General features: G+C 34.1%; 1 protein-coding gene across 1 annotated transcript; it reads right to left on the minus strand.

The window, feature by feature from the left end:
* Positions 1 to 1,622: 1,622 nt before the first annotated feature.
* LOC111403215 (cysteine-rich repeat secretory protein 12-like) lies at positions 1,623 to 4,013 on the minus strand. Its single transcript, XM_023031633.1, has 3 exons — positions 3,222 to 4,013; positions 2,184 to 2,306; positions 1,623 to 1,877 (listed from the first exon to the last, which is right to left on the minus strand). The coding sequence occupies exons 1-3, from the start codon at positions 3,937 to 3,939 to the stop codon at positions 1,867 to 1,869; spliced, it is 852 nt and encodes a 283-aa protein (XP_022887401.1). The 5' UTR covers positions 3,940 to 4,013; the 3' UTR covers positions 1,623 to 1,866.
* Positions 4,014 to 14,085: the final 10,072 nt, after the last annotated feature.

Raw genomic sequence — 14,085 nt, forward strand, 5'->3', positions numbered from 1 at the left:
GGGTGTGAAATATTGTCATTGTATTATTAAAATTTTTATTTAATTAGTAAAGTGTTCCATTTTTTCGCCATATTAATTTGTCGTGGCTCTATATCAAATATATTGTTAGGATCCTGTTTGTCCACTTTATGTAGTTGGACATTTCTTGAGCTGTATTGCCTTTTTTAAAAGAAATATACCAACCTTTTGCTTTGATGGTAGGGTGTCGCAAATTGTTGACTTGTTCACGCGCTTGACTCGATTCTCGATTTAATTAATGGATCGCTCGGATTCGTATTGAGCTGAGTTATCGATCGAGTCAAGCTCCATTTTTTTCACAAGTCAGCTCATGGAACGCTTTTTAGCTTATTTTTTATTAATTTTTTAAGAAAAATAAAATGAGTTTTCCTCGGGTTTGGATCATGTCCCACAAGCCAGAGTACCGAGCCTTATTTGTGAACACCAGTAGAGTTCATGCTTTGCTCGTCCTTAGAGTCAAGCAGACATTGCCACCCCTTATTTGATGCTCACGCTAAATAATTATGTTAACAACCATATATGTACAAGCAATAACTAATTTTAACTCTGATTAAAAAAAAAAAAACTAATTTTCACTCGAACATTTATAAGAAAAATTAACTTATTGTTAATTTCAAACATATTTTTTTATTTAATCTACAAATTGAAATTTCAAAGCAATATTTAACACTTCCAAAATATTCGTTTTGTGGAAAGTCACATAGGTATAAAGTTGAGCTTTCTTAATAGATTGACAGATTTGAACAGTAGATAACCTTATAAACCAAATGATCAAAGAAAGTTACTTGTCTTTTTTAGAACAAAAAGTAATTTACTCTTCATCTACTTACTTTTATACTTTAATGCCATCAAGAGTAAGACTGCAAGCACTATAGAGAATAAGGGAATAAAGTAATGGTGAGATGATATAAAGGATAGGATGGTATCAATCTGCCATATTCAAAGAATCCATGAGACAATAACAAAATTGAAAGGATAATTGATGAAAGAGAATTCTATGCAGTTTTTTATATAATTTATGCACTAAATGAATGCTAAATCCATCATGAATGCCTTTTTAACAAAAAGGAGGAGAATATTTTCCAAATCATTGTTGTTAATGGCTAATATAATTGATTGTAAGATATAAACATTAAAAATGTTTAGCATATACTCAACTATAGCTAGTCAAACTCGAGGTGTTTTGTCTTTGTGCTAATAATTCTCCCTTTGTCGAAAAAGATGTCCGCTTAATTAACTTTCTAGTTGCATCACCTTTTGTCGCATGAATTATTCATGAGAAAGTTCTCATTGGGAATCTTGTAATTTAACATTCATGCGAGATTCATCGGCACAAGACTATAGCAAAAACATATTTATTTGATGTATTAAATAGAAAATCTTGATAATCTTATAATTCAGAAGATTGTCGAAGATGAAGCCTCAATATTAAAGAGTATTAATCCATCGATTGTGTGGTCTACGACTATGAATTTTTGGGCATAAACAAAAACCTTATAAAAAAACAACTATCCTTTTCAGAGAAGTTCAAACAAAATAAATTTATAAATTTTAAAATCTTATTAAAGACTTAAAAGTACATTTTGAAACATTCAACAATGCAATGAATAATGTAGCCAAGTCAAGTCAACATTCCACTAGGCAATGTACATGATAACAAATTATGCATTTGGGATTTTTTGTTCTTAACATCTTTTCACCTCACACATCTCCATCACCCTTTTCAAGTTTCCTCAAATATGGATAAAAACTTTGCAAAAGGAAAAGGAACAAGATTGAGATAATGGACCGGCTGGAATAAAAGTTCAAAAAATTAACCAAAAGCAAGGCACCATGCTAAATTGTTCTTCATTTACCACCTGCAAACACAAAGAAAAAATTCAGTTCATTTCATCTTTCAATGTTAAAAAAATTGTTGCGGATAACGAAAATACTTTTCTATTTAATCAATTGCAAATTGATACTTAGATCGGGTTTAAACCATTTCATCTTAAAATCACTTAATGTCCAAAGAGAAAAGGCTAAATCATACATGAAATTCGACTACCATCATTTAACTGACCCTATTCATGAATTTAAGGACGAGATAGTTGCTTGCGCGTATACGAATTCTAGTATTGTAGTTTTCTTAAGTTGAAAGAAATGGGGAAAGGAGTGAAGTTTACCTTTACTATCACAAAGTTTATTGAAGAAAGATAGGAAAACAATAATCAATGCAACAGCTGCTATGAGTCCAATAACAATTGCAAGGGTTCTCTCCATGTCGTCATCGTCATCATCATCTTTATCTGGGATCAACAAAAACAAATATTTTCTTCTTTAATTGAAGAGTTAATATTATATTTTCATATATAAATAAATATGTTTGTGCCACCATCCAATTTGCCAATTTCTTGCTCATCATGCCATGCTCTAGACAACCAGAATATTATAAACTCTACTGCCAACTAATCTACCAGCAGCTCAAGACTGCATTATTATTTGTATTTTCATAGTTATGGGCTGGAAGTAATTTGGAATGTATTGTAGCCCTAAATTACCTAAATTTTTAATAGAAATTTCGGGTATACTTGGTTGAGCTTCTGTTTTTTCTTCTACTTCTCGTAAAAGAACTTTTTGAAAAAACTACATTAGATTAACTTTCTATAAAAACTTTTCAGGTCAGACAAAAACACAATAAAAAAATTATATATACATTTTCAAAAGTAACTTTTTAGTCTCAGCTCAACTTAGCTTTAATTTTACAAAAATCCTTACAAACGGATGGTTGATATATTAGATTGGACATGATCAAAGAGGAGAGTAGTATCTTTGACAAAAGTTAATTAATTAGTATTATTTAAATCATATATTTAGTCCAATGTAGTAAATTCGAAATTCAAGGATTTTTGGAATAAAAAATGGTAGAATTAGGAATCTTGAAATTGAAATGATCCATGAGTTTATTTTTCAGCTACATTTTTCTTTATATTTAGTGGGCATCCAAAGCAAAAAATATCATCTGTGTAAAACTCCTTTTTTTTTTTTTTTTTTTCAATGAAAGTGTTTATTTGGTTAGCAGTATTAAATCGAATAGAATTTTAATTTTTTATAATGCTCTATTATAATAATTAATTCGACTACCAACTTTTGACTAACAGGAGATAGAACTAGGAGGAACCAACAAACCGTGAACCACCAGCCACGGCGGTGGAATTGCTTACCGCTTTTTGGCGTGTATCCACGCTCCGAGTAGCGCGCGTAGCACTTTGCCAAGAACATGTCACCCCATGTTGAAGATTGACACTCACTTTTCAACCGTGTGATCGCCTCCGATAAACAATCCTGGCACTCGCTCGTACTCAAATCCTGTACACACTGTGCTATACCTTGTGATTTCCCGGACCCACCAATCCGAAAATACTGCCCACCACCCGTTAGATATGCCAGCAAGGCATCTCTCTGGGTCAACACATCCGAGTCATACCCGATCGACGGCCCACATCTCTTGAACACAACAGTCTTGTCTTCATCACCCAAGAATGATGTATTATCGTACTTCACGAAACACCCATCCAGCTGCAACGCGCCACCCGACGCGCCGCCGCAGATGGTTCCAATTCGACTGACTGCGTAGGTCACGCAGTCGTGGCAATCGGAGTTACTGAGGTCTCCACGGCACTGGAAGAGGCCGTAAACGACGTTGGAGTCCGGGAGAGAAATCTTGAAATTGTTGTAGTTTGAGAAGGCGGCTGAGTTAACTAGGGATGCGAGGATTGAGTTGACGTTTGACTCGTAAGGTGTCCCCGGGTTGTATTTGAGCTGAGAACAACCCGCATATATGAAAGATTGTAAAGCAGAAGTTGAAGGGTGTGCAAGAAATGAAAAAACCAGAAGATAACTACAAATAGATAATACAGAGAACATTTGCTGAGCATGCATGTTCACTTTCGCCAGAATTCTGTGTCTGTGTATGAGAGAGAGATGGGATTATAATAAAACGTTACTTGTGTGTGTGTGTGTGTGTGCTGGGGCTACCCCGAGCTGTGGGGTGATCGGAATTTGCAGATGCCTTGAGAAGAAATTACGTAAGAATCGAGGATTGAGTTGACGTTTGACTCGTAAGGTGTCCCCGGGTTGTATTTGAGCTGAGAACAACCCGCATATATGAAAGATTGTAGAGCAGAAGTTGAAGGGTGTGCAAGAAATGAAAAAACCAGAAGATAACTACAAATAGATAATACAGAGAACATTTGCTGAGCATGCATGTTCACTTTCGCCAGAATTCTGTGTCTGTGTATGAGAGAGAGATGGGAATATTATAAAACGTTGCTTGTGTGTGTGTGCTGGGGCTACCCCGAGTTGTGGGGTGGGGTGGTGTGGGGTGATCGGAATTTGCAGATGCCTTGTGAAGAAATTACGTAAGAAGGTGAGTGTAATGGATTGATGTATGATGGTTCTCTAGCATGTGCTACGAAGGTGATGAATGATTACATATAAGTGTGAACTCCCAATTAAATTCCTTATACAAATTAAATATGTACCACTTAACAAATGATGAGGTGGAAATATTGTATTAATTGATTTGATTTTTATTTTGTCCAACGTCTAAAAAAATCTTGAGCAAGCAATCTGTCAAAATAATTGTCAAACATTTCTGTACATGTAGCATATCTGAATAAAGAAAAGTAAAAAGTTTCAGACTGAAATTTTCATTTTGGTTCGATTGGACATATGATCCAATTCGATTGCATTTTCATGAAGCCTAACTTGAATTGCGTAACATTGAAAATTAATCAAGAAACAGAGTAACCAAAATCATGTTTTTGGTTCGATGTAATCTTTATCTTTGTAGTTCAAAAACAATTATGAAGTTTATACACAATTTATACATTTCACTTTCGTACTTTATTATTATTAATATAACAAAGAAGAATATCAGTCTAGATAAATATTAATTCGTATCAATTTGTATATAAGAAATGGTTAATCAACAGGATATATTTCACTAAAGTTCATGTCAAACCTCTATTAACCCTTATCTTACTCGGCACGAAGGACTCGAAGAAGTCAATCGGAATTAACTTAAACTTCAATGAAAATCTGAGTGTAATGGATTGATGTATGATGGTTCTCTAGCATGTGCTACGAAGGTGATGAATGATTACATATAAGTGTGAACTCCCAACTAAATTCCTTATACAAATTAAATATGTACCACTTAACAAATGATGAGGTGGAAATATTGTATTAATTGATTTGAATTTTATTTTGTCCAACGTCTAATAAAATCTTGAGCTAGCAATCTGTCAAAACAATTGTCAAACATTTCTGTACATATAGCATTTCTGAATAAAGAAAAGTAAAAAGTTTCAGACTGAAATTTTCATTTTGGTTCGATTGGACATATGATCCAATTCGATTGCATTTTCATGAAGCCTAACTTGAATTCCGTAACATTATTGAAAATTAATCAAGAAACGGAGTAATCAAAATCATGTTTTTGGTTCGATGTAATCTTTATCTTTGTACTTCAAAAACAATTATGAAGTTTATACACAATTTATACATTTCACTTTCGTACTTTATTATTATTAATAAAACAAAGAAGAATATCATTCTAGATAAATATTAATTCGTATCAATTTGTATATAAGAAATGGTTCATGTCAAACCTCTATTAACCCTTATTAAGGCACGAAAGACTCGAAGAAGTCAATCGGAATTAACTTCAATGAAAATTGATCCATCTCTATAGAATATGGACCGTGTCATGTGCAACATGGTGTAATTGAGACGAAAATATAGATAAAAGGCCTACAACTTTAGTACTTTTCCAAGTCTTGACTTGACTTGGTGGGAACGTAGTGTTTTGTGGGGGCTCCCCACCGAAGCTTGAATATTTAATTAACTAATTATTGCTTAATGGTTTCTTAATATTATAATTATTTTCAATTTGAATTAATTTGAGAATAATCTTCTCAATTGAAACAACTCTAAGTTCTAATTAAGACTTGATTAGTTAAATCCACGTTTTATATTCAATAGAGACACGACCAAGATGATTAAGAAAATCACTTAACTTATATAAGTCATTATTAATTACATGTCAATTGGGATTTGTTAAATGAATGTTCTAGAATGTACACGTCATGTGATCTAAAAATTTAACCACTCGAACATAAAAATAATGAATAATGCTTATTCCTTGCTTGAGTCAAGAGGCTACCTATCTTTTTAAGTAATCTGGTTTGACAATTTATGTCTCTTTAAAAACATTTAACAACTCAACTAATTCTAGGTTTACAAGTACATTAACATTAATGAGTTTCACGATTTATTTTTGTTTTAATTTGTTTCTTTCAAGTAGTTCATGTTGGATAATTTAATACTTTAAAATACCGGATCTTTCATGTTAAATCATCGAGAAATATAATAATTAAAGCGGAAGCATACCTGAATCTAACATGGTTAATGCAATATGGATTTCGCGGTATGATCTTCCAAATCTACACGCAGTCTCCTTTTCCTCTCTGTGATGGGATGCAGTAGAGAATGAATAATTCGTTGCGTTGCGTGTGATCTGGGGACCATAACCTATTTATATTCATCAATCAAGGTAGGATATTGAGGTGCAAAGTTTTTTGTCCCGTTTAATTATTATTCTTACATGTTGATGAATTTTATACTCATGAAAGTTAATGCTATGATATGATGTTCTATGATATGAATGATATGATCATTCCGGTACTATGATATGATACGATATGTTATGAGCTCTTATCGGATTTTAAAGATATGAGACGGTATGATATTCTGATACATGTGTTTAAAATTTTTATTCGGGATTGAATCATTAAAATTTTTATATCCTACTGAGTATTCCCATGTACTCACCATTTTTCCCTACACCTCAAAGGGTAGATCGGGTTATGTCGGAGCGTGGTGGTTCGTTGGTGTGTTGGTGCCTTGTTTCGCTGGTTAAAGATCTAAATTAGCACGTAATTTAATTTACTTTAAATTTATTGCAATGAACATTTATTTATAAATAAATTTTCATATATGTTTATATGCAAATGGATATATGTAGTCTGCATTTTAAAATAAAATTTCGAATTAAACATTTTTTTTATTTCGCTATTAGTATTCTTGTAAAAATGACTGGGTATGCTTTTACTATTTGGTTCATGTTAAAGATAATCTTTATGTAAATTCTATGACATTGCCAAAATTAATGAAAACGTATTGTCTAAGCAATGTCACATCACTTTTTTTTATATGACTGCTTGGGTAGACTTAAATGTTGGTTGGTGAATGATAGTCACTATACATGCTGCGAATACCTATTTATTTTGAATTAATTTGTGGCTTTCGTTTTCCATGCATACCAAATTTAAATTGAACGTGCAATAATTGTAAAAGCAATTTATCACGTTACTTGTGTCGAAATTCAGTGATAATTATTACGCGTTCATAAGAAATTAAAGGATTTAAAAATAAAAATAAAAAAATTTGTAGCGAATTAAATTATGATGATTTGGGTCGTTACAGATTTTCTTTCCTTTTTTTCTTTTTTTATTATTTTTATTTTTATTTTATTTTTATTTTTGTGGTGGTGCACGATGGAGCAAAGTTTTTCCTTTGGAGGGTGTCTAAGGGGTCGCAAACACCTCAAGCTACTCATCGACTTGTCTTGGCTCGATCCACGGACGACTCTAACTTGTTCGGGCTCATGAACCGATTCATTTTTTTTTGCTTAGGATTATTTTGTTAATTCCTACCTTTTTTTTTTTTTTTTTTTAAATGAGCAAGCTAGGGGCTCTTAAGGCCCATGAGCCTATGGGCCAAATCGGGGTTCATGTTTTAAAGGGATCAACACATAAGTCCTAGTTCTAAAAATTACATTTCATAGATAACAATTCACTAAAATATTTCAAAAATCACTTGATAAATAAATTTGTTAGATCTTAACATATAATATAATACACGTTAATTATTTTAACCCCATGCCAACTCAGCCACTACACCACCTTCCATCCATCGCTTTACTGAAAATTGCCATCAATTTCGATGACTTTTTTTTTTTTTTTTTAACCAATGACCTATGATTAGTTCTATTGGATTTGTAATATGTGCACATTGTGATATATGAAATATGACTTGTAAACCATAAATTGTAACTTGTGACTAGTAACATAAAATATGGCTTGTAAATTTGATCCATAACTTCTACAAAACAACATATAATTCGTTTATATTGATTAGTGACATATACAAAATGACTGTGATTTGCGAACTCAAATATGAGTTATATTTGACTAGCTGTGATCAATTTTGTCTTCAACGTGACTAACTATGATTAAATTTGTTTCCAATATGAGTGTATGCGATCAGATCAATTTTAACCATGACAGTATGTGATCAAATCACAATCGGTCATAATTAACCCAAAATTGGTCACAAACCAGTCATAATAAACACATACTTAGTCACTGAGTGACACTACAAACAAACATGCACACATCATAGACCAACACTATAATCCACCACCACCATAACCTCCAATGCATCACCACTACAACTTTCAACTCAAATCCACGACCATAAATAATATCTATCAACCCATTTATTTTTTTTTTTTTTGGATTTTTTTTTTAATTTCTTCCTTTTTTTTTTTTTTTTTTTAAATGAGCAAGCTAGGGGCTCTTAAGGCCCATGAGCCTATGGGCCAAATCGGGGTTCATGTTTTAAAGGGATCAACACATAAGTCCTAGTTCTAAAAATTACATTTCATAGATAACAATTCACTAAAATATTTCAAAAATCACTTGATAAATAAATTTGTTAGATCTTAACATATAATATAATACACGTTAATTATTTTAACCCCATGCCAACTCAGCCACTACACCACCTTCCATCCATCGCTTTACTGAAAATTGCCATCAATTTCGATGACTTTTTTTTTTTTTTTTTAACCAATGACCTATGATTAGTTCTATTGGATTTGTAATATGTGCACATTGTGATATATGAAATATGACTTGTAAACCATAAATTGTAACTTGTGACTAGTAACATAAAATATGGCTTGTAAATTTGATCCATAACTTCTACAAAACAACATATAATTCGTTTATATTGATTAGTGACATATACAAAATGACTGTGATTTGCGAACTCAAATATGAGTTATATTTGACTAGCTGTGATCAATTTTGTCTTCAACGTGACTAACTATGATTAAATTTGTTTCCAATATGAGTGTATGCGATCAGATCAATTTTAACCATGACAGTATGTGATCAAATCACAATCGGTCATAATTAACCCAAAATTGGTCACAAACCAGTCATAATAAACACATACTTAGTCACTGAGTGACACTACAAACAAACATGCACACATCATAGACCAACACTATAATCCACCACCACCATAACCTCCAATGCATCACCACTACAACTTTCAACTCAAATCCACGACCATAAATAATATCTTCACTAACCCGTGTTATGTGTGATCAAATTTATCTTCACTGTGACTGTCTATGACCAGATTAGTCCAATTTGTGTCTGTATGTAATCAAATCACATACAGTCGCAGATCTAGTTACAAAAAGTTATACTAAAAATAGAGTTGGTCACACCCTGTTGCCGTCACCACTAACATTCCCAATTCCATGAAAAATCAACGCACACCACCTCACCAAGACAACATGCACCACTACAAATTTGAACACACGTACCACAATCAGATCTACACACATTCAGAAACCTACCACTACTCATTACCACAGCAACCCACCACCACCCCAGACCAAAACAGCAAGCTAAACAGGTGCCCAAAAGTACATACAGTAAACAGGTTGGTAGATTGAAGAAATGACTCCTACCTACGCCTCAATCCATTCTACTACCACCACTTTCACATCAAACCTGCCTTGCGATTTGGCAAGTTTCAAGCCCTGAGTCTATTGATTTAGGGAAAATTAATTTAATCCACCTACTATAGACCTCACATCACTGAAAGCTCAATCATTAATTGAGATAAAGCCTTCATTGCCAGAGGCGAAGAATTTCTATTGGATCGACTTCTCTAAGTCAACTCAGTCGAACTAGTTGGTATTCGTGTAAGAGAAATGGCTATGGAGAGGAAGAATCACTATCGAGTGATGGCACTAATTCTAACAGCGATGCTCGACACTGCGCCATTGCGCCAACCACCAAATGCACAAAAATGAAGATAGGAGACAGATTTTTTTGTTTACCTCACCTTCTTGGCACTAACACAGAGGCGGAGAACAAGGTGGATATTGGATTCCTTCAGGATATAGTAGTTGATGATGGGTGCGACTGTCCTCGAGGTGGCCGGAGTTGATTATATCGTCAGAGTTGGTGTAGATAATAGAGAGAGAATTGTAAGTTTGGGTTGGAATTAGTTGGAATTGTGGGACTGGCAGGGTTATTACGTAGATTAAGTTTAATTAAATTTTAATTAATTACAATTAATATTTCTATTTACCACCTAAAATCTGAAATTGAAACTTCACTCCCTTGTTTATGAAAACTAATCTTTAATTGTACAATTCTAGGTAATTTTCCCTATTTTAAATATGAGCAGAGCTCAAGTATTTAAAAGGTTGAGCTGGCTCAGGTCGATTCATTGTCATGTCTAATGTGCTAATTGTTTAAGGATGACAGAGTATCTAAGTACACATCGTGATGTGGTGATGTGTTAACTCGTACCAACTCATCGAGACTTGAAATGCAAGTCAATCAAACAATATATCAACATGTGTCTTCGAGATTGACCTTGATGTAAGTCCAGTCGCTGATCAACTACGCAAATAAATTATTGTTGTTGATTTTATTTTCGCAAGTGTACGAACCGTAACAAGTAATAATGGACCTTAGAGTCCAGATCGTTGATCCCACAAGGACTACTTTCTAACACATATTTCAAATTTTCTTTAACTACTATTTGATGGAAACAAATTAAAAGTTGTAGGATTTGAGTTTTAATCTAAAATCTAGAAAATAAATGAATGCTCACACATTTGTTTGTAAAATCAAATAATTAAAGGACGTTAGGGTAGAATAATTTCACATATTGATCACCTTTACATCTTAAATTAAGACGCAATTCTAATATAGTGTTCGGTCGAATTTTCCTATTGTATTCAATTTATCCCTCTCGAGTTCTCATTGAACCTATTTAACTAATTAAATTTCATATCTCTATACAAATTCAACTTAGTTAAAGGAGTTATTTGTCCTAGGAATTCAATTATGACCGCAATAAATGGCATACGTATCTCTCTACTTGTTATACCAATTTACCGAATTTTACTACATGGTCTAAATCTTAAACTCATATTTCTATTCATAAAAGATTTACAAATTTCATCACATTATTGACGAATAATTTAGTGCATTCAATTCATAACAAAAATCAATACATGGAAGAATTAGAAAAACAAGAATCTTAATAAGAAAATATAAAGGATCTCAATTGGTTACATTATTCGCCCTAATAATGGATTTAGCTACGCATAATGAAAGAAAAGAAACAACGAATTGTCTTAGAATACATCACCGGATTTAGAATTAAAGATGTAGAATAAAAAGTAGATCTTGCACCAAGAATTCCTTCATCTTCCAATTGATGCTTCACACGATGAATTTGTCGTTATTTTCTCCCTTTGAATCTCTCCTTTTTTTCTCCCAAGATGTGTTTCTTGCCTCTTAATGCGTGGAACCCCTTAAAGTGTGAAATTTTTTGTATTTATAGGTCCTCTTCCATGTATGAAAAATATATGGACTGAAAAATGGGCCGAAATTTGTGCCCTAACGAATCTGTTTGCTGCGCCGCAGTGTTGATCCGATGTAAATGGGTTGGTGCCGTAGCGTCCTGGGGGTGACACCGCGGCGCCAACTCTCTGGATTTCTCGGCCACCCAACGCCAAGGTTCTTAGTGTGTGGGCGGCACCGCAGCGCCCTGAATGTGGCGCCACAGGTTCTCTCTTGGTTTCTTGTGCTTTGGTGCCACTCCTCCCACCTTCGCTTTGCTTATTGTGCCCCTGTATCATAACTTCTTTTCCATCCATGCCACTAACTTCAATTAATGATCTTTCTTCGTATCTTTCGCCATCTCGATAAACCTATAAAATAACATTAATAAACACATTAAAAACATTTCATACATGTGAAATCTAGCTTACAGTCAAGTTAAAATTTACTTAAACTCGTGAGTAAAACACACTCATCAAATACCCACAAATTTAACCATTTGGTAGTCCTCGAGCAAACACAATAAAAAGAAACTAACTAAAGACACAAACAACGATTCAGTTGAATGGCTCGCCTTTTGGCTTAGCACTGAGAACATTATGTCACATTCGTGAACGATTTCTAGATCGTAATACAAGAGCTAACTATTCACTTATTCCATGCAAAACAGTTGTGTGTGTATAGCGTCAAGTGTAACATCATACCTTCACAAGTTGGTCACTACCCAACTCTCTGTGGTCTATTTCCTTTCTTCACTCGTGAAATTCACACACCACCAAACTTGTTTTCTTCTATTCTTTCACCCTAGTGTGATTCTAAGATTTTAATCTTATTTGTCAATGTCTCACGCCACTCTAATTTGGTTTAACTCTACCGGTGATGTCAATAACTTATTCATGTAATGATTCTCCTCAATTATGAATGTTTCAACAGTTTAGTTTATACAAAGTGATTCAAACCCACTAAATATCTATGTCCCCAAATTCAATTCTATTGTGTACTAACTTGTATACAAACACTTTTCTGACATTTTTTTTACCTTACCCTTGTTTTCTCTTCTTGACCTCTGTAGCGAGTGTTAGGTTGGTAACTCCCAAACCAGACAACTTTATGGCACTAGGTTTTGAGAGACCCCTACGAACTTAATGACTCAAGTCAAAGAGGTGCAAGCGTAAGGCATAGCTAAATGAGCACAATGCTTCCTTTTTATAAAATGAAGCGAAATTTATAAGGGATAGATCTCTAACATGTGGTCATCACCAAGCTTATACCGAAAAGTTAAATAAACTCCACACAATCTTTTAACATACACGGAATCATTTAAAAGTGTCAAAAGATGTTGTGAATCATGGGGTACAAGGTTAAATACCTAAGTTATCAATTCAGCCTATGCATATGAACCATCATGTTCCTGTACAGCTGCAAAGCCTCAATCCGCCCATAAATATCATCAGTTTCGAAACTAGTAGGCGGCGGATGACTAGGTCGAGATGGTTGTGCCTCAGTACCCTGTTATTGAGCATTGGCAAAGAATTGCTTGGAAGAAAATTGCCAAATTAGCTTCTGAGTCACTGTGGGTTTAGGGTGAACTATCTCCTCAGTTGGAGAAACTAGAATTCCTCCCCTCCTACATAGGGCATAGATTAAGGATGGACAGCCCAAACCAACAGTTGTAGCTCCTGTACCCACGTCCACGCTGAGGCCTCGGTGAATAACATAATTAAATAATGCCCGATCCTTGGTCACTTCACTGATATTACTGCTCAGCAAAAGCTTACCATATATGAAATAGTGCCACGCCTTGCATTCTAGGAACATCCTTACAGTTGGAAAGTTGGTGACATCGGAGCTGGATCATTTCCATGTGACATCAGGGTGGGCTAACTCTCTAATTATAACATCTAGATCAATTGCCCCTTCATCATGCAGTCTTGAGAAATCATCATCTTCGATATTTGGCAATCCATAGTACTGATTAATTGTGGTACTGTCAAAATGGATCCACTTTCCTCTGACATAGATTTTCAAGTCCTAGTGTTCCTTAGCATTTGTATAATATTCTCGGACCACTGGTATCAGTCCTGGTTGTGGTTGTTTTGCAAAACGTCCCCAATTTCTGCCCTCAATTTTCTCTTGCATAAAAGACTCCATATCATCAAATTCCTGCTATGGAATATAGTCTTGTGTACAACCATGTCATGGTATCTATGCTCCACTTCCTCAATTTCTGGTTGTGGTTGTTTTGCAAAACGTCCCCAATTTCTGCCCTCAATTTTCTCTTGCATAAAAGACTCCA

Source organism: Olea europaea, chromosome 11 (assembly GCF_002742605.1).
Source record: "Olea europaea var. sylvestris chromosome 11, O_europaea_v1, whole genome shotgun sequence".
NCBI lineage: Eukaryota > Viridiplantae > Streptophyta > Magnoliopsida > Lamiales > Oleaceae > Olea > Olea europaea.